We start from the raw sequence: 24855 nt of genomic DNA, 5'->3' as shown, positions 1-24855 counted from the left end.
TAGTGTAATAGCTAATTCACTAGCTGTACCCTTACTTTTGCCCATATGTTCATGGGTATACTACTAACCGATATCACCTTAGGATGAAGTGGTGGAAAGATACCTGTATCTCCCATCTATTCATTGCTACTTTGCAGTAGATGCTTGTATAAATATGTGGCTTTATAATCCAATGAAATTAGTCTCCCTGCAAAATATTTCACCTCCCCAAGTAGAAATAGATGTTTTAAAGACATGCTAAAAAGAACATTATTTTTGAACCCATGCAACTTTGGTTACACTGAACATCTGCATAAACTTTTCTTTTTCTTTTTGTTAAACTACAATTTCTTCTTTGTATGTGATAATACTCTGAATATATCCACATGGCTACCATGAATTAATGGTTCTCATTTCTTCCCTGGCTCTTGATGCTTGACTCCTCCACCCCTCTCCTCATTATTCTTGTAAAAAAAAAATGTCAAATGATCTTTATGAATCTTAGAACACCCTGAATTGTTCAGATGAGTCACCTTTTGTCTTTGAAAGGGGAAAAACAAGAGCTAACTAGTCACTTAAACATTCTTTTTTCTTTCTTTCTTTTTTAGCTGTGCCTCCTAAATTGAAGGAGATGAAAAGCCAGGAATCAGTTGTGGGTCAAACATTAATTCTCAGATGTGAAGCCATTTCTGAGCACACCTCTCTCAAATTCAAATGGTTAAAAAATGAAAAGGAAATAACAAAAAAAAATAGACCGGAGAACATCAAGATCAAGAGCCCCAAAAAACAAAAGTAAGTATACAGTGATGTATCTAAAAAGCTGAGTTGTAAGAGGAAAATTGAATTATTCACCACAGAGTGGGCATCTACTGCATTAATTACCTCAGTGTGCCCAACAGTGTATTGTGATGTGTGCAAATTAATGGAAATAGGTTATCACTTCAGTTTCACAGAATGGTTTTATGATGGTGCTGCTGTTATACCTTGCTTCATAATAATAACAACACTGTAGCTCTTATATAATCCTTATATTTGTTCCAAGGCACATACATTGCTTTATCGTTATTATCCATATTAGCATCTGTTGGAAGAACCAAACTGTTTTAAACCCAGTTAGGAAGATTTGCATCCACAGTGCTTTGGACACACAAAACATAATAACTCTTTGGGGAAGGTGTTGAGGCTTTTCATTATTTTCTTTCTAGGTGTTGTGTTGTGTTGTGTTGTTGTGTTGTGTTGTGTATTGAAAGGAAAACATTCCCATCCTCTCTTGGACGCTCATGGACCTAGACCAACATTAGCTAACCCAGATGCCCTCCATTTGCTGAGCTGGGGAACACCAGTTGGCAAAGGCTGGCCTAGACACTATTAGCAGAGTCTGTGAATATGTGATCAATCTCATGCATAGGTCCATGGGTGTTAGCTCCAGTTTTTATTAATGTGGCTGGATCAGTTTTTAATCATTAATAATGGTGATGTCCATATCCAAAGCTACTATCATACCACAATGACATTATCCAATTTGGGCATTTAAAAAACCCCGTTTAGCTATGAAACCTCAATAAATCTCATAAATAGTTGGTTGCCTCACCTACCTCACAGAGTGACCATGAAGCTAAAATGTTAGTGCAAACTACTTGAAAAATAAGCATTTCACAAAGAAAATTTTATTTTTTTGTGCAGGCAAGTCTGAGGTCTGCCTCCCTTATTTGAGTAAAGGTGCACATTAATTCCTACAGTGCTTTATTTTCATTGAATTTATATCCCACCCTTTTCTCCAAGGAGCTCAGGGTGGTGTACATGGTCTCTCCCCCCCCCCACTTCACTTAATCACCACAAGTTATGCTGAGAGGCAGTGACTGGCCCAAGGTCAACCAGTGAGCTCCATAGCCAAGTACAGATTCAAACCCTATTCTCCCAGTTTCTAGTTCAGCTCTCTAACCACCACGCTATGGTTTGCGAGACAGAAATATTAGTACAGTAGTTGGCTGAGCCTTGCTTTGCATAGTCTTCCCCAGAGGTAGTAATATGCCTTGGTTCTTCCTTTGCAGCAGTTACATTTTATAACTTAAATCCTGTCATATGCCTCACCTGAACAGTGGCCCAATGTCAGCATGTACAGAGGAAGGGAAGGAGATGGCTTATACCGTAGATTCCGGCATATTAGGCGATTGGGCAGCTGCCAATTTGGGGGGTCGACTTATACGCCCAGTCTTATACACGGCAGCTTCGCTGGGCAGCAGAAGTGGGTGGCGGGCTCCACTCCAGGAGGAAGCCACCCAGCGAAACCGGCTTAGCATCGCTGGGCAGCTTCGCTGGGCAGCTTCCTCCCGGCGCAGAGCCCACCGCCCACTGCCGCTGCCCAGCAAACCCATACCTGGCGTATAAGACGACCCCCAACTTTTTAGAGGATTTTCCGGGGTTAAAAAGTCGTCTTATATGCCGGAATCTACAGTACTTTAGTTTCATGTCATTGGATTCCCAGATTCATGAAACATTGGTGTTTTTAGTGAGTTCTTCCTGTTCAAATGCTATTGGATCAAGTATCAAGGCACATATGTCCTCCATGCTGCTGATCTTGGCATATGTCATTTGCTAGAGTGAGAAAGAACAGAGCTTTCGTAGCTTCATTTCGAAGAACTAACATATGGAAAGCTTACCGTGCTTATTGTCATGGCTGCAGTACTGCATCCCACACAGCAGCCAGAATCAAAGAAAGCACTTAACCTTTTTTTGTGGTACACAAAACATTTTTTGCTTCTTACAATTAAAACCAGATAAATGCTCTGTTGTCCTCATCTGTCATTGTGTCAAAGGTAGTGACAAATGGTTTGGTAAGAGTCTGCAACCACAAACTGAGTCTGATTGATCGTGGCAAAAATATTTTTAAGAGCTTTGCCCAACGCCTATGCAGGGAAGGCTGGCGGAGGAGACATCACACCTGTACTTTCTCAACTGTGCCTCCTCCAGGATACTTCATGCACTACCAATGTAGATGGGAGGGCCAGGAAGGGCATTGCCATTGTTCATAGGGATGCAATCTCTCACTAGTGAACTAGTCTCCTTAGGAGTCAGGTACAACAAGTTGTCCCTCGTATTGAGCCAGAGAAAGAGAGAGTTTGGTTGTGCCACCCACCACAAGTCGCCAACATTCTCCCTCTCTGAGCTGGCAAGGGTGACATGGTTCTGGGAAGAGGATGGGGCGGGAACCCAGACTTCGATTCTAGGGGATTACAACATGCATCTTGAGATCACCTTAGGAGGGCTGTTTTGGGATGTCATGGCCACCATGAAAACAAGGAGCTGTCCCTGTGGTCATTTGTTTTCTCGTTTTCTGTATTTCAAAATTCTAACAAAAATCCATATATCATGGGCCCAGTTCAGATAATATGACGTATCTGGAATTTAGTTATTAATTATTATTTTTTGCAAATGAGACCAGTAGATGGTTTTGTGGCATGTTAGTAGTGGTGTTGCCCTTCATGGATTTAATTTTTAGCATCTCTTTTTGAATTTTCTTGCAGCATTGAAGTGACCATTTGTTTTCATTTTTTTTTTAAGGAAGAGCAAAATATATCCCCGCCAAAGGCTATTGGTTTGTTGAACCCTTAAAATGCAAAACAAATGGCACACTGTTACTTGGAAAGCAGCAGGGGATGACGTGTAAAATAATTGTACTGAACATTTAGTACAAATATGTGTTATCTTTTCAAAAGCGATAATAAGCCAAAAGCTGTGATTTCTTCCCCTGCCCCCATTTGCGAGCGGAATTCCCAGAAGCCTTTACTTGTTAGTACTGCTTCACCTGGCTGGTGAAAATTAAAAATGAAACCACTGAGGACGGATGGCACGTGAGTGCTCCAACACGTTGCACAATCAGAGTAGTTTCCTTTTAATTCTTCCTCAGAGACACCTATTCCAGTTGACAGGCCCCCAGAGTTCAAAGGTGATGGGAAAGTGACTGTGGCTACTCACATATACAATCTTTTAGCTGCCTTTTCTTCTTTGAACATGCCTGCTCTGCAGTGAATAGATACAGTGGTACCTTGGCTTACAGACGCTTCAGGTTACAGACTCCGCTAACCCAGAATCAGTACCTCAGGTTAAGAACTTTGCTTCAGGATGAGAACAGAAATTGCGCGGTGGCAACGGGAGGCCCCATTAGCTAAAGTGGTGCCTCAGGTTAAGAACAGTTTCAGGTTAAGAACGGACCTCCGGAACGAATTAAGTTCTTAACCTGATGACCACTGTACATCTAAGGCTGAGATCCTGTTATGCACACTCACCTGTAAGCTTCATTTAACTACGTGTCTGAGTGGACATGCATAGGATTGTACTGTTAATGTTTGAGGAGGTGTTTTCAACCAAAGTGACATAGCTGGGGTTTGGGGAAAACAAGGCCTCACTAGGCTACAGCTTGTCACTATTCACTTGACAGACCTATGCGCAATAGCAGGTTGGCCATTCCTTGAAGGCTGGGGTGCTTTCTTGATGGTTTACTGACTGCAAACATCTTTAAAGTTGGCAAGCCATTAGGCAAGCAGCCCAGGCATATGCCTGGTTCTTGGTGCAATGCATACTTGCCAATCAGCTGGAGTTGCTTTTTCAAGGACGTATTTCCTTTAAAGCTTTTGTTGATAGATTCCTGTGCCAAATGTAAGAATATGTACCTGTGGATTATTTTTCACTTGCAATATCTGTAATGGCTAAACTCTTGGGGTGGCTTTCTGAGTTCTTACTCCAATTAGAACACTTCATAGAGGTTTGTCTTAAAAAAAAAGTCAGTGTAAGTCTTTTAGATGGGAAGCTTGCAAAGAAAATGAGAGGAGAGAGGTCAGGTGGTGGTGGGTTTGGGGGATATTGTAAGCAAGTGTTTCCCTTGCTGCATCAAAATAGGATATATTAGATGGCACTGACTGTCACTGCTGTTTTTGTACGTTTATCAAGCATTCTACCCAAATTATCTGAACAACATAACAACAGCTGTTAAGTGGTTTCCAGTATGGATTTGGAGGTCTTAATAGGTCACTAGGAGAAGCTGGAAGTGAAGCATTGAATAATTTTGAGGAATAGTTTCATGAAGATGTAAAAATCATGGTGGGTAACCATGCTGTCCAGTGCAGAAGACAATCCTAAGATTCAGATCTCATTTTTTTAAAAGTTTACAAAACTGAAAGCCTGAAACTAATGATGTAAAACTCTCCAGCAGTCCCATTTATTTCAGTGAGAGAGTTAAAATGTGCTAACCTTCCTAAAATGCTTGATTTTGATTAGATGGGTAAAATACCTGCTTTTCTCTTGTCTGTCCCTATGTGATATGATTTTTGGAGAGTGTAAAACACACACAGAGGATGTTTGTTTCCAACCCGCTTGTGAAGATTATCAGAGATCGCAAAGAAAGGAATATACGATAACAACAAGAAGATGAAGAAAGTAATAAAGAGACTATCTGGACAGAACTGGATAGAACTGTCTAATTAAAGCAGCAATATAAGTGATGTTTGGACCCCCGTTCGGAGCTTGGAGTATGGGCACCCCCAACAAAATTTAAAAATCTGGCTGTATAATTTGGAACTAATGTGATTTGGAAATAATGTGATTTGATTGGCCTGTTAATAAAAATTATAATTTTTTTTAAAAAGGAAATTAAATAACCATGCGAAGAAACTGCTTGTGTTATAGTGTAGCCTTCCACAGCCTAGTGCCCTCCAGATGTTTTAGACTACAATTCCCATCAGACCTAGGCACCATGGCCAATGGTCAGGCACAGTTTGACTTGTCATCCAAAACATCTGTAGGTTGGAGGAGGCTGTTGTAATGTATAAGTGGTGTGTCAGGGAACTGCCATCGGCTCAGAGGTGAGAGGGGGAAAGGCAGATGGATTACAGAGAGCCTCCGAAAATCGTGGGAAGCAGCACTTCCTCAGCGGAGGAAGGAAGCCAGGCCTCTAGTGGGGAGGAGATGCAGGGCTCGGAGGATGCAAGGCGGTGCCAGGACACCTTGCCTGAGCAAAGCGGGGAGGAGGGAGGTCCCCCTTTACCCAAGCCTTCCTTGTGCAGTAGGCTTTAGTGCAGAGAGAGGAGGCATCGGCTGGGGGTCAAGAAACTACTCTGCTGGGGAAAGTTTAAGGACCGCCCATTCTCGGATTCTGCTAGTGAGTGAGCAAGACGTGGAATAGAGGCGTTCTGCATTGTAAAGGTTTTAGCACCAATAATAAAGCTTTTGAAAAGACCAGTGAGGCATCTTGCCTGATCGCTCTCAAGCAACCACCCAATAGCCATAACATGGTGTAACCCTGATTGTTCCTGTTTTCCCTTAGGACATTCTCAGAACTTCGCATTTCTAGGGCTTCACTGGCTGATGCTGGAGAATATACATGCAAAGCAAGCAACAGGCTTGGGAATGACAGCACGAGAGCTCGGGTAACAATTACAGACACCAATGGTAAGACACCAGTGCTTTTTATTTTATCTGGAAGTGCTTTCAGAAGTAGGCTTCCTTGAAAAACATGGGGGGAAGATCACATGGGAGAATCCTAACTGAGACAAAAAAATGCTGGAATGAAAAATACTTGTTTGCTGAATGTAGGTAGTAAAAAGCACCTAATATAGGTACAAATAAATTCCAAATGGTATGTTATTATTCAAAATATGAGTAATGTAACCGAGTACTGTCTGCATTAGTTTCTTTATTAATAACTTGAAGCAACTTGGAACGCTGAAAACCTAACTTAAATATGTAATTAGCACTCATGAAAAATACACTGGGTATTTCACCATATCTGTTATATTCTGCAGATAAGTGTGTGCATGTTTCTTAAGTGTGGAATCAGTCTGTCAGGGTTGGCATTTAGAATCTAGGCCATCTTCTCATGCTGTACTTGTCTTCAACCTACCTGCTAAAATGCCTACCCCCTTTTCTCGGTGTCGCTCTGGTTTCTGGGCAGGTAACAAAATTGACAAATTTATCTCTAAGCATGTGGGTGCTTGGTCAGTTACTGTCCTCATTAGGTGAATTTTTGCAATACATGTTATATGAGGGATAAAGGGAATTGTTAAATGCATTACCTTTTCTTGAGGAATGTAATTTAGATTTGTGATTGTGAAGAGCAGAAAATAAGCCAAAAATAGGTCTTTCTGAACTAAGAAACATGTATGTTTAAACCTTTGTTCTGCTTTACTTATCTCAGCAGATACTAAAGGTTCTGTTTACTCCATCAATATGCATAATCTTTATACCAGTACTTCTGGTTATGAGCCTCTTGGCATATATACACAAGTTGCCATATTGTTTCTTTAAGTGGACTAACTCTGACATACTGACAGCAGCAATATGTCTGTATTTAAACACACCAGAACACAATGGAACTTTGGGCTCATTAAGCTTCGTAAAACCTGAAAGAATTTAACTCTTTTGAAATGCTCCTTTTAAAAATGTAGTTTAGAAGGGAAAGCCGCATACTAGACTCTTTGGTCATTACTGTAATTCTACATGCTTTTTTAGTGTATAGCTTATGAGTTCATGCTTGATACAAAGCTTACAGTTATGGTCGCAGGTCCATTGAAGTAGCTGAAATTTAATAGCAAGTGGTGCTAATGTGTTCTGTAATTTGCATAAACTAAAGCTCTGGACTAAACATCTGAAATTTTAATATTTTTATTTCATTACTATAGTGGGACCTCGGTTCCCGAACACCTCTGTTGCCGTACGTTTAGGTTCTCGAACGCCAAAAACACAGAAGTAAATGCTTCCGTTTTCAAACGCTTTTTGGGACCCGAATGTGTGACGCGGCTTCTGCTGAGTGCAAGAAGCTCTTGCAACCAATGGGAAACCGCGCCTTGGTTTTTGAACGTTTCGGAAGCCGAACAGGCTTCCGGAAGGGATTTCGTTCGAGAACCAAGATACCACTGTATTACCTTTCCCAGAATTTGCTTACGCCACCAAATACATTGTTCTCCCATCACTGAAATACTGGACCATTTGCAGGTAGATTACATATTATGCAGGATTATGTTGCTGGCCATTGCATGTATAAGCAGAAAAAAGCCAGACTGACCTAGGGAAGAGCCCTGTGCTACCATCCCAACCTGTTTGAACCCAGCACTGACCAGACTTTACTCCCTTCCATGCAAAGCAGGTAGCTTTTGTAACATCATTGCTTACTGGGCTCTGGGAAGGTCTTGTGAGATATCAGGTGGCCTTTCCAGGTGAGTTTTCTGCCCCCCACCCCCTTTTTAATTTAATCAATTTTTGGCGATCCGCAGAAAGTTGCAAATGGCATAAGTGAAACTGGCATAAGATGTGATCTACCTGTATACACATTTTGATTATTAGCAGCAACCCTTCCCCAACCTCCTTCAAATCTTTAAACCAATTCATACATTACCATAAGGAAGAACGAAGCCTGGTGTCATTACCTTGTCTATATTATTGAGTATTGCCAAAGCTGCTAGGCAATCCAGTATGCGGGTGGCTTGGGCATCAGTGTGGTAGCATATTAATTGATTCCTCATTTCTTTCCTGTTCAAATTACAATATTTTCAAGGATGAAGGTATTGAGGAGTTTCTCCTGGAGTTCTTGTTCAACTTGCTCACTGTTGCTTTCATTTCTCAAATATTAATAAGGTAGATTCCATGCAGACCATTAATGCAAGCTGTTAAAGTGTTGATCTGTATACATGTAATCCAGATGAACCATGAAAAGATACCTAAAAATTAATAATGTAACAATATTCATGGTACTTTAGACTCACTACATTAATTATTGTGCTGGACTACTGTTGTACAAATATTGGAATGATGGGTTGAGCAGATTTTTATTTTTCTTTGTAAACTTACATAGTTCCCATGCATAAAGGAGTTGTTTGCTCATAAATCTGCACCGTTTCACACTTGGAATAGATTTACCAGTTCCGAGCAATATCCCAGAGAGTCAGGACTAAGCCAGACATGCTAGGCTGAAGTAATGACTCAGATAAATGGACAAATGCCTGAGCATAAGGTTATTCCCATACTGTGTTCTAGCCAAAGAAATGGGGAAAGAATTGTAGAATATGTGGGGGATCTCATTCAGAAACCTAAAATGTACATCAAAAAATTCCAGCAGAATACACACATCATTTGTTACAGTTGCATTTTTGTAGCAGTGAGGGCCTTGAAGATACTATAGCTAAATAAAATTGGCATAATTACTAAGGAAAGCAAACTAACCAAGATGACAAGTTTTTGATCGTGTAAAGAAAATACTTCGTACAATATATTTTTCCAATAAAAGGTTCTGAATTTCCATAACTGCTTGCTGATACAACCATAGCAACCATCTTTCACGTTAATAACAATAACACTTGGCACTTGCTATTTCAGACTCTTTTGAGGAAACAGGCTAAAATTTGTTTTTGTGTATGAGAGAAAGACTTGGATTTGATAAAATTAAAACTGAGCCAGATTTATCAGTGGACACCTGGAACATGATGGCAAAACAATTACTTGTAGTGGTTATGATTGGATTTATATTATGACAATAGTAACGAGTAGATTAAAAAGGAACCCTCGCATTGGGTAGGGCTAGGCTATCTAGAGACATGCCCACTGGTCTCTTGCAATTGTGAAGCTTACCATACTGCCCTGCATCCGACATTACATTTGCAGACTCTGTACAGTATATGCTAGGGACATGGGTGGCGCTGTGGTCTAAACCACTGAGCCTCTTGGGCTTGCCGATCAGAAGGTCGGCGGTTCGAATCCCTGTGACAGAGTAAGCTCCCATTGCTCTGTCCCAGCTCCTGCCAACCTAGCAGTTCGAAAGCAAGTAGATAAATAGGTACAGCTGTGGCGGGAAGGTAAACGGCGTTTCCGTGCGCTCTGGTTTCCATTATGGTGTCCCATTGCACCAGAAGCGGTTTAATCATGCTGGCCACATGACCCGAAAAGCTATCTGTGGACAAACACCAGCTCCCTCGGCCTGAAAGCGAGATGAGTGCCGCAACCCCATAGTTGCCTTTGACTGGACTGAACCGTCCAGGGATCCTTTACCTTTGCCTTTTTTACAGTATATGCTATTATTTTCACTCGACATCTAATTGGAGAACTGGTGAAATTGTACACAATTTGAGAGGACTGTTTCAAGACAATTGGTCAGGGGGTGAGCAAGTAGAAGATCAGAACGATAACTGTGTTCACAACAATTGGAAGGTTGGTGTGCACATGGGGAGAATAGTAACGGAGGTCTACAAAGACCCCTGTTGTAGTTGTCAGTTGATTTTGACAATTGCAGACCCCTTGTTGCTCAGCCTTGTTCACTCTGAAAAATCTCTGAATAACTGTGGAACATTCTACTCCCTCTTGAATGGAAACGAGAGTTGTTTCAAGATAGCTCTGTATTGCTCTGTGATTTTGCTTGTCAAAAGTTAACATTCCTGGTTATCCTTTGGGAATGCCTTGTATTGTTTTTCTGAAGGGGGCTATCTCATCTCAAGAAAGTGGTATTAATCTCCATTAATATCAAAGAAAGTGATGTACAATTCGGTGAGTGCACCGTTGCTGCCCATTAATCTGGTTTGCACAGCACACTTGCTCCAATCCACAGCTTTGCATGAAGGATCCTGGGGGGGGGACTGTGGTCATTTATTATTATTATTATTATTATTATTATTATTATTAGTAGTAGTAGTAGTAGTAGTAATAATAATAATTTATAGCTCACCCGCCCTGGCCGGGCTCAGGGTGGCTAACACCAAATATATAATACATTAAAAACTCAAAACCAATCGATTAGTTTAAAATACAATTCAAATCACATTGAAAATCAAAATAAAATTAAGTGGGAACCCATGAATCATAACTGTAGGGGTAAGGAATTGAAAGTTCACCAGGCCCGGCCACTCGTGCTGGTCCCATATGGGCCAGTAGAAAAAGCCAAGGAGGCCACTTACATACAGGGTCCCATAGAAAGAAGGGGGTCAGACTGGGCCCAGACCAAAGGCCTGGTGGAACAGCTCCGTCTTGCAGGCCCTGTGGAACTTGTTCCCAATAGTTCTGCTGCTGTGCCACATTGAGCTAAGCCACTCTTTGGCATAGCATCTCAAGCAATCTCAGGCTTGTGTTGTAATTACCCAAACAAGCTGTAAGAAAGGTTTGTCCTAAGGCTGGGTGAGCTAAAACCATCGAGTACAATTTTGGATGACACTCTATGCAAAACTATAGCTTACCTCACTGCAGTGCAGCAGAAAAATGGCCAGGAAGGAGCAAAGTGGCTGCAGTCTCCTCTCCCAGAGTCTGCATGCATGAAAAGCCACCTTCTCACACCTACAGAAAAGTATGACTGGAAGCACAGTGAGTGCCTCCTTGTTAGCATCCATCTGTCTCAAAAGTCAGTGGAAAGGTGTGCCATTGGGGGTAAAGTCAAACCATTGGTAAGTTACAGCTCCTGCTGTGGCTGTACTGACCAATATAGGAAAAGACACTTTTTGTTGTATATGATGATGGTCTCTTCATTTTTTTCTTTCGCCACCATCTTGTTCTTTAGATTTTAAGGGTTGAGAATCCACATGAAGGCAAGCTCTGTTTGGGGTTTCCTTCCCGACAGGGGCATGTGAATGTTCTAGAGGCTGCCTTTTCCATCTATATTTGAAAGATTTTTTTCCTTAATAAGGCTGCTGTTCATTCTGTTTTTATCACAGGTTATTTCTCCTTTTTTTCTGCTAGCTATTGTGATGCTGGCAGTCTCGTCTACCCTTCAGCTTATTGTCCTCCCAGGAATATTATTTCCACTTAGCCAGGTATTTCCTGATAAGGTTGCCTTACTAGCAAGTATTTGGATAGCTCACCTAGGTCACCTTCAAATAAATAATATTTTGAAACCAATTAATAGAATCGGGGGGGGGACTAAAGGTCACATACATATTTAGCTTTTTAATGCTAATAGGTTCTCTGTTCTTTAAAACTACAATAAAGAGTGTTATTTTGCCATGTTTCAAAATGCAGCCCTCCTTAGGAGAGAGTAATTGAGGTCAGGAAAGATGTGTGAAGTTCTCCAAGAGGGTGATATAAATAGCAAACACTGAGGCTTAGGTACATTTATGATAATTGCTTTTCACCAACTAATTTGTCACTTTTTTTCTCTACAAAGAGTCTTGCTACACCTTTATTGTGTGGGCTTTGTCACACTGTAAGTATCTTATGAAACTCTAATGAAGGGCACTGATAACATCTCTTATAAATTAAGGACAACATTTTAAGGTATGTGTGCCAAATGTAATAAATTTGAATCTATATTTAGACTTGTATGGAAAGGGCTAGCAGCCTCACAACCAGCATTGCTTGAGAATTCCAAGAAGCCAACAAATCAATGAGTAGTTAAAATCAGTGCAGTTGTATAAAGTTCAGTCCTCCAGTTTGCTTAAAATTGACATCCACTTGTGTCCTAACGTAGGTAAAGGCTTCCTTGCCCTAAGGACCATGATGCAAAGTTTGTTTACCCTGTCTTAAAAAGTGTCCAAATGCATGCTGAGCAGCAAAATACATAGTAGTGTTTAGCATCCGTGGTGTTGAACCTGGGAGGTAAAGGACACTGTGTTCCATGCGCCAGAAATAGTTTAGTCATTTTGGCCACTTGACCCGGAAAAGCTGTTTGCGGAAAAACGCTGGCTCCCTTGGCCTGAATGCGGAGATGGTGTACCGCAGCCCATAATCAGATTTGACTGGACTTAGCCATCCAAGGGCCCTTTAAAGGTAAAGGTAAAGGTAACCCTGTCCATTAGGTCCAGTCGTGGACGACTCTGGGGTTGCAGCACTCATCATGCTCTATAGGCCGAAGGAGCCGGCGTTTGTCCGCAGACAGTTTTTCCGGGTCATGTGGCCAGCATGACTAAGCCACTTCTGGCGAACCAGAGCAGCGCACGGAAATGCCATTTACCTTCCTGCTGGAGCGGTACCTATTTATCTACTTGCACTTTGACATGCTTTCGAACTGCTAGGTTGGCAGGAGCAGGGACCGAGCAACAGGAGCTCACCCCGTTGTGGGGATTCGAACCGCTGACCTTCTGATCGGCAAGCCCAAGAGGCTCAGTGGTTTAGACCTTTACCTAAACCTCGGACCTTTTTGCATGCAAAACACAGTGCTCTACCACTGAGCTACAGCTTTATCTCTTACCTTGAATAAGATAATTACTGGGTTGGTTACCTACTGTATTGACAGCTTCAAGGGCTTAAAGCTAGAATAATGCTTATAGTTCTAGTATGCCACGCCTGCCTATAAAATGAACTGGTCCTTGCCCCTCAGAAAAGTTTGAAATGTGGCTTGTAAATAAGTTTAAATTCTTAACCAGCTGTTAACAGGAAGCTGACCAAAGATCATTCATCCTCCTCTATGGATTAGGGTTTAAAGAAAACAAAAAACAGATTATTTGAGGACTTGAGCAGAGGACTTGTTCGGATTCCAGGAGTCATGCCTGCTGAGTTTCCTGTGGGAGCAAGGAACTACTCTCCATCAGCTAGCCAAATCTATGTGCTAGAACAATTGATTGTATCTAGGGTGGCTGAACTTTTCTGAGGATTTCTTAGGCTACAGATACCATCTTTGATCTGTTTTCTCATTTTCTTCTAAATATATGCTTATTCCTTCTGCTCACCTGTAGAAGGGGAAGACGCATGGGTCAACATTTCTCATTTCCAGGGAATTTTGTGGTGCTTCAATCAAAGATTGAATTATGAATTGGCTCCCTTAGAAGAAATGCTTTGCTGTTGTGAACATAGTTGAAGGAAGACAATGGTTCTGTGTATTTCTTGAAGGCTGGCAAATATTTAGAAGGCAATTGTAGCTCTTCCAGAAATCTTGTAGCCATCTGCCTTTGGCAAGCACTGGAGCAAGTACTGCACTCCTTCTAGTAACTTCTTCCTGTTTTCTGTTTATCCCATTCCTGTTTTCTTCTAATGGAGCCAAGAACTAGCTTTTCCTAGAACAGTGATTTTACACCAGCTGTAACATAAATGTGGTAATGATAGAGTTTAGTAGTTACTGTCTCAGGGTCTATGTGACTCGACTTCATATGACTATCAAATTAAATACTTGGTGTATATTATTAGCTCACTAATATTTAAGTTGGTTCTATAAGCTTGGCCTTTATTTGGCTGAATGATACATTTGTTTCCTGTAAGAAATCTGCTTCCTAAAAAAAACCCTGGACTTTTTGTTAGGAAAGTGATGGGGAAATGCACTGAAAAATGTGGGATGAACAAATGATTAATTTGAAGACACTACACAAGCAAATCACGAAGAATGCTCATTGTTGCATTACTTTCCTGAGAACAAATAAGAACAGATGTTCAATAAAGACCGGACACATTCTTCTAACCTCTGCATAAGCATTGTGCAATTAAATCAGGATGAATTTTCAATAAACAGGTAATCTGGAGCCCTCTACAGCATCCCCAAGGATGGAAGAGAGGCTGTATGTTAGTCTTGGAAGCCTTGAACTGTACATTGGAGAGAAGTAATAAAAGTATTTTGTGTGGACACCTAGTGGCTTTGTATGACTGGGAATGAGTACAATTAACAGAGGAACTTCCTTGTATTTTGCATAGCATTCAGTATTTCTAAGAGTCTGGCAGATCTGAAGAATTGGATTGCCATAACTACATCTATCATATTCCATCTGGCATATTCATTCCTTCAAATGTCTGAAATTTCTTCTGCCTGCTCTTACCATTCTAAGCCAGAAAATCCTGATGCATCTTGAAATAAGATTACCCATGTCTTTTCTCATGTTTCATGTTGAACTATAGACACCATATAGCTCATATAGAGAGGTGAGATACACATGCATTATGGCTTTTCATACTACAAGCTGAAAGTTTACAGTTTAATTGAAAGACTTGTCTATTCAGGTATCACTAAGAACAACCCTAGCAATCATCTTGGGAGGTGACTAATAGTTATATATAGTTGACTTGTCAAAAGGTTCATGTGTTAACAAGAGTTAAGTGTCCAGAATTAACTGAAGTATTTTTGTGTGTGCGTGCTCATTGAGATACTACATTAGCTGGGAAAAAATCAATTCTGAAAATAGACACTCAAAACATTTTTTCTTTGGTACCACTTCTGCATGAATAGAATTCTAGGTCTTGGATGGGTGGGGGGGTCATCTAGTCCAACCTCTTGCTCAATGCAGATGCAATGACAGCATCCCTAACAGATGGCTACTTATGGATGGCTATCCACCATGTACTTAAATAGCTTCAGCAAAGGAGAGTCTACATTCTCTTCATGATTACACTGTCAAACAGCTTGTACCATTAGAAAATTTATCCAAATATCAGCTTTCCTGCAATTTCTACCTAGAAGGTCTAGTCCTGCTCCTAGTCTTGTCCTCTGGAGCAACAAAGAACAAGTCTGTTGCATCTTCTGTGTGACAGGCCTTCAGATATTTGAAAGCTGCTACCATGTTTCCCCCTCAAATGCCTTTTCTCTCCAGGCTATGCATACCCAACTCTTCCAACTGCTCCTCATAGGCTTCAGGTCATTGGCATCCTTGTCCCCCTCCTCTGGGTGTGCTCCAACTTGTCAGTGCCCTCTTTAAAATTTGGTGCCCAAACCTCAACACAGTACTCCAGATGTGGCTTGACCAACGCAGAATAGGGTGAAACTCTTGCTACTTTGTACAGTTCTATTTACACAGCATAAAAGTGCATTAGGGTTTTTTTAGTAGTCATATTGCAGTGCTGGCTCAACTTCAGCTTGTGATCATCTAAGATACCTAGATGCTTTTTGCATGATCAGAGGAGAAATGACTGGGAAGAGCACAGAGAGAAGAAATGCCATGGTGCATCTGCACCAGTGACACCAGACGCCTTCATCTGCCCTGGTGGCAATAAAACATGTCTTTCCCATACTGGTCTGTAGAGCCAGAGCAGGTGCTGTAATTCTCCAATGGTTTGACTTTACCCTGGGTGGTACACTTTTCCATTGTCTCTCGAGATCAGTGGATGCCCACAATAAACACTTCTGTGAAACCAGGTCTCCCATATCTTATACTTGTGCCTTGTTCTCCCCCCTCCCTTTTTTGTACAGGACATTTGCGCACATCTATATCTGTTGAATTTCATCTTATGTGATTCAACTCTGTGTTCCAGATAGAGAACATATCTATCATTTTCCAAGTTCTAATATAATTCCCCATGTTGGAACAGACAGAGGCAAAATAGCAATTGAGTAAAATTAATTCACCAGGACATGGCTTGCCAAACTCTACACAGCCTTCCCTTTTCAGTTTTGCCAATTAGGATATTTAATTGATATGATGCTTGTTCTGATCCATCCACTTATAAGATGTAATTTTCTTAAGTCAAATGAAGAGTTGTAAGAAACCAAACCTCACTAATTGTCCTAAGAAGAACTAGCTCTTAATTTCTTCCCTGTTTCTCAAAAAACATTTATATTAGACGTTTTGGGTTATATTAGAAGTTGACTTTGCTTTCCCTGCAAGTTTCATCAGGACACAACCTTTTACACATGGCAATGCCCTGGCATGTGTAACTGCTTCTCATTTTTGTTTTGTTTTGCAGAACCCACCAACATGATACCAGTTTTGACAAAAGCATCAAACACATCCTCACGTAAGTCAAGTTGAAATGTTTGCCTCCTTGAAGCAAATTCTGCAGGCTCAGCCTTTCTCTACATCTTTACAGTTTACCTTACTGGATCTTTAGCATGTGGGAGAAAAAAGAAATCAATCTGATTTCCTGGCTCTGTATCTGTGGCTTTGTTTAATGCAGTATTGAGACCTCAGCTGAAGTTTAGTGCCACCATCATCTTTCAATGTGGTCTTGGGTTGCCCATTGCAACAGTCAGTCACTTACAGTAGGGCTCTAGAGATCACTGTTTATAACTTGGAACCTGCTAGGTGTTCATCCTTTCTTCTTCCTTAATAATGGCATCTTATTTCGCCTAGTATGTAGATGCATCTAATTTCTTCTGCTGTTGCATGTGCCTTCTTGTAGCATGGCAGTGCTGAATTTTAGTGCTTTTGGAAGTTGTGAAAAAGCAAACTCAGAATAGGTCTTTTGCTTCTATAGTTAATATCACATATGCTTCCCTTCTAGGAACATGCATGCTTTATAAAATATTATATTAGTGGAAGCATTTTAGATCTGCCTTCCTTGGGATGGTTCTCAGGGTATTTATAATGGGGGACACATTCAGGTTTTCTATTAACTTTTCTTTAGGATGTCTCAAGATTGAGTTTCACCTCCCTGATAAGTACTTAATGTGCATACTGCATGCAGCTGCTTGTTCTGCTAATTTGTCAACTTCGGAGGACTTCCAGTTTTCTGAGACGCCTCTGTTTAACAGAGCCTGGCTATAGAATGAAATGGGATCATTTCTGAACTAGAGCAAAAGGATTCCTTTGCAACATTAATGTGTATTTTGAAATTGTCTTCAGCCTATTCTTGGCTCGTTTTTAATCGGTCCTATGCTCATTTTCCATACAGTTTCAGAAGCCTAAACAATCCTGATTACTTTCCTAGTTCTCCTTATTTCAACTAGTCTTCAGAATCATTTTTTAATTATTTGTCAGCTGGTCTGTATCAGTTCTTGCATTTTACATTTTAAACTAATTCAAGTTGAGTTTCTATTCACTCTAAAACTTCCGCACTTTACACTGGCTAATCTGAAGCTTCTTTAAACTTGCCTCTTGGTTTGGCTTTCCCGTCCTAGCATGGATATTTTCAAAAGAGCTACATGTTACAGATTCTTTGTTTGCAGAACCATCTAAACATAGCATTTTTTTCTTGTGAAACCGAAAGTCCAATTGTCATGAGCCAGGAAGTGTTTTATTTCTTGCACTTTCTGCCAATTTATGTAATAAAACAAAGTGATTCTTTTCAATCCTTGAATTTCTGGGTGGCCTGTTACAAACAGCTGAAAACATTTCCCAAGCTCTACCTATTTTGTGCCAAGGACTATGGAGCTTGCTTATTTATTTAATGGGTTATTCATAGTGTACCTAAGACATCATCAGATTGCTTTCTCTATTGTTTATATATTGAATTTATATACCACCTTTCATCCTTGGATCTCAGGGCGCTTCACAACATAAAAATACAAAAAAAAACAAAAAAAAACCATGCTAAATACAAGAACAAACTGGTAACAACTCTCCCCCCCCCCAACACACTTTTGAAGATATGGAATATCAATCACCTTTTCAAGATTCTTCCTTTCCAGAGCTGCTTTTCCTTCTTTTTAAGGGGAGAAGTATGTGGTTTTTCTGGGAATGCACTGTGGGCTCCAATAGGAAGGCAGAGCAACTCTATTATCTATCATATTGCCTTCTGTGTATTGCAGAACTTATAGACAAGATTCCAGCATCGACTGAAGGAACAAATACATCTTCTTGTAAGTACATACTAATAGCAATCTTACTGAATTCATTCAATGCATTCTTTCTGGTTTGGTTAGTACGCAATAAATATTCAGGGCTGCAGAAGTTTTCCAAAACATAAGCAACAATGAGATTTTCTAGAAATGGGTTTGGACTCCAGGTTTCAGAGGGAGAGAGCAACGGAGACCTAAGTGTGCCATTGAGAGGAGGGGTCTTTCTCCCCCTTCTTGGCATGTTTTAGTCTTTTCCCCTGCTTACAGCAGGGATGGGCAGATTTCCATTCTACAAAGATTTGGCAGAAGTGGAATAATATAATTCTGCTAAAGCTACAAAATGGATTGAGGAAGTTAGAATGGTGGATGTGATGACTGCAGGCAAAAGTTGTGCACTAAGAGACATCTCTGAAAGTGTTGCATACATTGTGGAGCGGTGTTTTTCTGACACAGAATCATAGAGTTGTAAGGGGCTCCGTGGATTAGGTAGTACAACCCCCGTCAGTACAGGAATCTTAACTACAGCATCCATGACAGATGGCCATCCAACCTCTGCTTAAAAACTCCCAATGAAAGAGAGTCCATCACCTTCTGAGGGAGTCCGTTCCACTGTCAAACAGGTCTTTGTTGCTGTTGTCTTTGTCCATGGAGTTTTCTTGGCAGGGATACTGGAGTGGCTTGCCGGTTCCTGCTCCAGGTGGATCACGTTTGGTCAAAACTCTCCACTATGACCTGTCCATCTTAGGTGGCCCTGCACGGCATAGCTCATAGCTTCTCTGAGTTATTCAAGCCCCTTCGCCACGGCAAGGCAGTGATCCATGAAGGGGCAAACAGGTCTTACCGTCATAGAATTCTTCATGATGATTAGTTGGAATATCCTTTCTCGTAACTTGAATTCCACGTGACAGCCCTTTAGATATTTGAAGATGGCTATCATATCACCTGTCAAGTCCCCTCTGACTCAGTCGGGCTAAACATACTCCTCCTAGTCAGGCTAAGCAACTTCTCTTCATCTTGGTCGCCTTTAGCACAACTTGTCAGTATCCTTTTTAAATTGTGGTACCCAGAATTGGACTCAGTACTCCAGGTGTGGTCTGACCAAGGCAGAATAGAGTAGTACTCTTCCCTTGATTAGGACACTACTGTATATGTCTATTGATGCAGTGCTAGCTTTATTTGATGCTACCAAGACCCCTAGGTCCTTTTCACATGTACTACTGGCAGTCGAGCTGTATTTGTACAGCTGGTGCTTCCTGCTTATGTGTAGAACCTGACATTTGTTCCTACTGAAATTCCTTTTGTTAGTTTGGGCCCAGTTCTCCAATCTGTTAATGTTCTGATTCTGTATTCTGCGGAATTAGCTACACCTCCTGGTATGATGTCATCTGCAAATTTGATAAGCATCCTCTCAACTCCTTAATCTGGGTCATTTTTAAAGACGTTGAACAACAACAGGTCCCGGACAGAACGTTTTTCCAGGATGATGAGGAACCTTTAGTGAGCATTCTTGGGGTTTGGTCAGTCAAGTTAGTGCACAAGGATGCTACGTCTCATATTGGAGGAAAGGTTGTGATACAGCACGTTCAGTATAAACACCACCATTTCATTGTAGCAGAAGTAAGAGTATAAGTGCCTTATCTCTCATTCCAGTAGTCCTGCCTTGTAGGGGCAGATGGTGTATTGTATTGTATTGTATTGTATTGTATTGTATTGTATTGTATTGTATTGACTCGCTGCGGGACGACGACGACTGAGGAGGAGACAGAGCTGGAGCCGCAGCATTAAGCTGCTAAACACGCCCCCCGGAGACACCTGGTTGGCTGCCTCCGGTGGGCGTGGGCACCAGCCAGGTGAGGAGGGGCGGGGGCTAAGGCCCCCGGCCAGGGGCGGAGCTCGGGCTCCCACCCACAACCACTCCCCTCTCTTCCAGGGAGGAGAGTCTTTGTATTGTATTGTATTGTATTGTATTGCATTGCATTGCATTGCATTGCATTGCATTGCATTGCATTGCAGGCATTCCATCACGGGATGAGGATGTTCTGTTGTGCTTGGGGGTGTCATTTTGGTATGCTCAACTCACATGGAGGGTGTGAGGATAAAAAAGTGGGGAAACCATCCATGGGACCCTGGGCTCCTTGGAGCAAGAGTGTGATTGAAATGTCAGAAATGTGTAATATATTCCACCTGCTGGCATGGATGGTAGTTGTCTGCAAGCAACGCTTCAGAGGGCCATCTTTGCCCATTGAGGCTACTCTTGTAGCCCATCGGCATGACAACTTTAAACAGCACTTGACTGATCCAGTGTGATCTTGGGAGCCTGGAGTTCATCTCTGCTTCCCAGCACTAATTACTTAATTATTCCTCTTTTATTGATAGCCCAGACCTAGTGCTCTATATGAGATAGACCATTGGACTGATCCATTATGACAGCTCTCGTGTTCTGTAAAGCCTACTGTGCAAAACTGCAGATGAACTATATATAACTGACCTTAATTCACACTGGTAACTACAGCAGAAGTGAAAGATCTAATTCTTCCAAAGCATCTTGACCTTGCTATGAGGAGAATTGAGGGAAATATGTCTTAAAGTTAGTATTAAGATTCCACTTGCATGGGTCACACAATATTTATTTTTAGGTGCATATAGTAAATAAGTCTCTACCAACAGCAATAAGAAAGTTAGCATTTTCAAAGGTATCCAACACCGTTTTGAGGTTCAAGCTAAATTTCATCCTTCTATGTTAATGTAAAATAGAAATACATTGGGGTCCACATTTTAAAACTGATGAGCTCAACATTTGCAGTTGTGTGCCACACTGCAAAGATGTTATTTTTTTAAAAATGTCCAAAAGACAGGGGAAATGGAATTGGCCTCTTAAGAAACTGATTTTCTTATTCTAAACACAATTATCCGAAAATGCCTAATGGATTTCAGCTTGTCTCTCCCCCTCCCACCAAAGTAAGCATGGCTGAGAGCAGAATGACTATTCTTAAAGTTTCACAAGAACATTGCATGCTGATAGGTATTTCACAGTTACGTACAACTTGTAACAGCCACCATGAGAACAAAGTAACTTTCTTTCCCTTCTATGACAATATGGGAGCTTATTTTAGAAAATTACATATTAATAACACCTTTGCACCAAATGTTAGAAAATTACCATAAGACCATTAGGGGGGAAAATTAAGAGGCAAGCTTTTGCCTCTATGACACTTTTAAAGAAACTTTACCAAAAACAAAGAACCATGGCTATTTAAGTCTTCTTGCAAAACATGTTTAAGTAGCTAATTTTCCAGAGTTCTTATGTTTAATATTTTTATGGAATTGCTTTAGGCTTTGGAAAACATATTTAAAATCCATAATTATCTAATTTTGCAGAAAGGTGTTTATTTGATGCAGTATCACTCTAATGCTTTAATTGAAGTTATTTTATTATTAAATATTTATTTATACCCTGCCTTTCAAGGCAGTTTACAGATGAAAATAAAAACTACTTAAAAACATAGAAAAAGTAATCCTTAAAAACAATTATGCATAGAGAGAATTAAAACTATATACATATATAAAATATATTAAAACTATATCAATAATTGCAATAAAAAACAGCACAGTCCCAGCCCATTCATTAAAAGCAGTCAGTTTCCCAAAAGCCTGCTGGAACAAAAGAGTCTTCACCTGCCGGTGGAAAGAGAAGAGGGAGCCAGTCCGGCTCCTCTAGGAAGGGAGTTCCAAAGTCTGGGAGCAGCCATTGATAATGCCCACATCCCTACCTCTTCCCACACCCCTACCAAGCACCTGTGAAGGTGGCAGGACAGAGATAAAAGCTTCCCCTGAAGATCTCAAAACCCGCTGCTCTTTGGGGCTGGGGGGAAAAATTTTTTTCCTTGATTTCCCCCCCTAAAAACTGGGTGCGCCCTATGGTCCGGTGCGCCCTATGGTGCGAAAAATACGGTAATTAACATTATTTTTTAATATGTTAGTGGCCATGTGGTGATTTTACCCTATAAATTTTATTGTTTAATGTCTGAACCTGTATATTAAGGTACTTTTAAAGCTTTGTTCAGAGTAGGCAGTGGCTTGATAATATAAATGTTTTAAGTTTTTTGTATTAATCCAGCATATAGATCATAACCAGCACTTTGAATTGTGCCTGGAAACAGACCAGTAACCAGGGAATCATATGCTTGCTATAACCAGCCCCGGTCAACAGATTGATTAGGATGGTAACTGACTACTTTTGAATTGTTAGGGAGTCCAAGAGAATGTGAAAATATTCATGTATGGTTTTAATTAATTCCACAATAACTACAAACGACTACATTATTGCTTTTCAATATTGCGATTTGTTTGGAGTGAAGAAAAGTGACAGTACCCATTATGGTGCCACAGGTTCTGTTTTTTGCTGCAGCAAACCAACATGGCTATCCCTCTGAGAAAAGAACCCACTTAAGTACAACGTATATTGCAGAAAATTGAGTAACACAGGGCCTTTTTCCTTCTTGCTTGTTGCAAGTGAACAAATAGCTGACATTTAAAACTTACTGTGTTTTTCATTAAACATAACTTCCGAGCTCTTCCTTAAAAGTCTTTGGATTAGTTAAGCAGTAGATGCAGTTTTTCTTGTGTGTTCAGGGTTGCAGTGACCTGGAACAAATCTCTTGCAATCTCCAGTTCTTTTGCATTTTGCTGGTAAAGGAGAAGTGGTTCTGAAATCCTATACCCTAGGGCCTTGGTGGCTTGATTTCATGAGTTTTAAAGTTAACTGGCTGCTTTTACACCCAAAAGGGAAATGCTGTCATTTTGTGATGTTAAAGGAGGAACTCACAGAAACACACTGCTTCAACATCACAAGAAAATAACTATAAACTGCGCTTTCTAAACACAAGTTGTTTTAAAATCAAAACATGTACACAAATAAGTTTAAATTTTTAGTGCAATGGTGGAATTGAATCCAAGGCCATAATCAAGGTAGCCATGTGTGATTGGCTATACAGTGGTACCTTGGTTGTCAAACAGCTTGGTTCCCGAACAAATTGGCTGCCAGACACCACAAACCCAGAAGTGAGTGTTCCGGTTTGTGAACTTTTTTGGAAGCCGAACGTCCAACGTGGCTTCTGCGGCTTCCTATTGAGTGCAGGAAGCTCCTGCAGCCAATCAGAAGCCACGCCTTGGTTTTCGAACTGTTCCAGAAGTCGAAGGGACTCCCCGAAAGGATTAAGTTTGACAACCAAGGTACCACTGTACTCCCAATGGAAGGTGAATGCATTTAATTTGGGCAGCAGCCCTACACATGCCATGGCAAATTTTGGAAGTTGGTGTCTCTAATATGCAGAAACATGTGTAGAGTTTTCAAGTTTTATTGGACACACTTAAATAGCTCTCGGCATTGGGATATGAACAATGAGAGTGTCACGCCTTCTGTTCAAGCAAGTGTTGATACATCACTAACCAAATGCCTATGGAGAGCCTACAAGCAGGACAAAAGTCCTGCAAAAGCACCCTGCCCACTTGCAATTCCCAGCAATTGATATTCAGAGGCATACTGTCCCCAGTAGTGGAGGTTATAACATAGCTTGTCTTGAGGAAGACACTATATCTAGCAGACTAATGTACTGTATCACAGAATTTTGAAGATTAAACATTCAGTATAGGTAACTTTGTACTTGGAAAGTGTTGTAGGAATCATTGAGTAGTGAGTTTATTTTTCTAGGGGCACCATTCCTGAATCTCTGGAAAAGAACTAAAACAAATAGCCTTCTAATTTTCAAAATACAAAAATGCTTATCAGATCTGTATATATTGAAGCTGGTGCATGTTACATGTGGCCTTCTCTGGAACAGCAGTGTACTGAAATGGGTTGGACTATTTGCCTTCAGCCCAAACCCATTTTGGTGCAAAAATTAGATAGTATGGGTTTTTCCATTACTACCTCTGTCAGCACTTTGTTCCTTCTTTGACATAAAAAATATGGGTTCAAGGACAAATATATACATATTAAATATCAGTATAGATAACTTGTAGACACAGAGTCAGGAATAAGTCCTTCATATATTCAGGTTCAAATAATAGTTTATTTTAGGGTTCAGAAATGCTACTCTTATCCAACTTTTTATTTTTCTGTGAGAATATACTTTATTGTCCGAGCTTTTGGTAAAGAATCAATCAAGTGCATATTGTTTGGTTAAGACTCCTTGATATTTATCTGGTTTATCTACATCTCAAAACATATTAAGACTTGCCTGTTTAAATATAATTTAGACAAATAGACCATTTGCAGCTGAAATTAGCCATTAAGGAAAATTCATTGCTTTGTACTTTTCAGAGATTTTGTTTGAAATATTTACTATTATATTAAAAAGAGAGAAACATGGAGGGAGAAGATAAATTTTCTCAAAAGCTAAAGGGGCCACATGTTGATTCGAAGCCTGCAGTTAAAAGCCTACTCCGCATCTCTTAAAGAGGATGACGCCTGTGGGGATGTAATTAGCACCTGGATTCCTTCC

The 24855-nt window shown here is 40.6% G+C and overlaps 1 protein-coding gene across 11 annotated transcripts in view; it reads left to right on the top strand.

The window, feature by feature from the left end:
• The window catches only part of NRG1 (neuregulin 1), a 526342-nt gene that overhangs the window by 381320 nt on the left and 120167 nt on the right, over positions 1-24855 (top strand). For 6 of the 11 annotated variants that reach the window (XM_053371935.1, XM_053371940.1, XM_053371933.1 and 3 more), the window contains 4 exons: positions 588-771; positions 6299-6423; positions 16540-16590; positions 18323-18373. In XM_053371935.1, the coding sequence (XP_053227910.1) occupies positions 588-771; positions 6299-6423; positions 16540-16590; positions 18323-18373 (411 nt within the window). The remainder of the gene's footprint in view (positions 1-587; positions 772-6298; positions 6424-16539; positions 16591-18322; positions 18374-24855) is intronic. The other 5 variants (XM_053371942.1, XM_053371938.1, XM_053371946.1 and 2 more) reach the window with 3 other exon arrangements.

Source organism: Podarcis raffonei, chromosome 17 (assembly GCF_027172205.1).
Source record: "Podarcis raffonei isolate rPodRaf1 chromosome 17, rPodRaf1.pri, whole genome shotgun sequence".
Classification (NCBI taxonomy): Eukaryota; Metazoa; Chordata; class Lepidosauria; order Squamata; family Lacertidae; genus Podarcis; species Podarcis raffonei.
The sequence above is the reverse complement of the archived record's forward strand: the minus strand, read 5'-3'. Positions and strand labels throughout refer to the sequence as shown.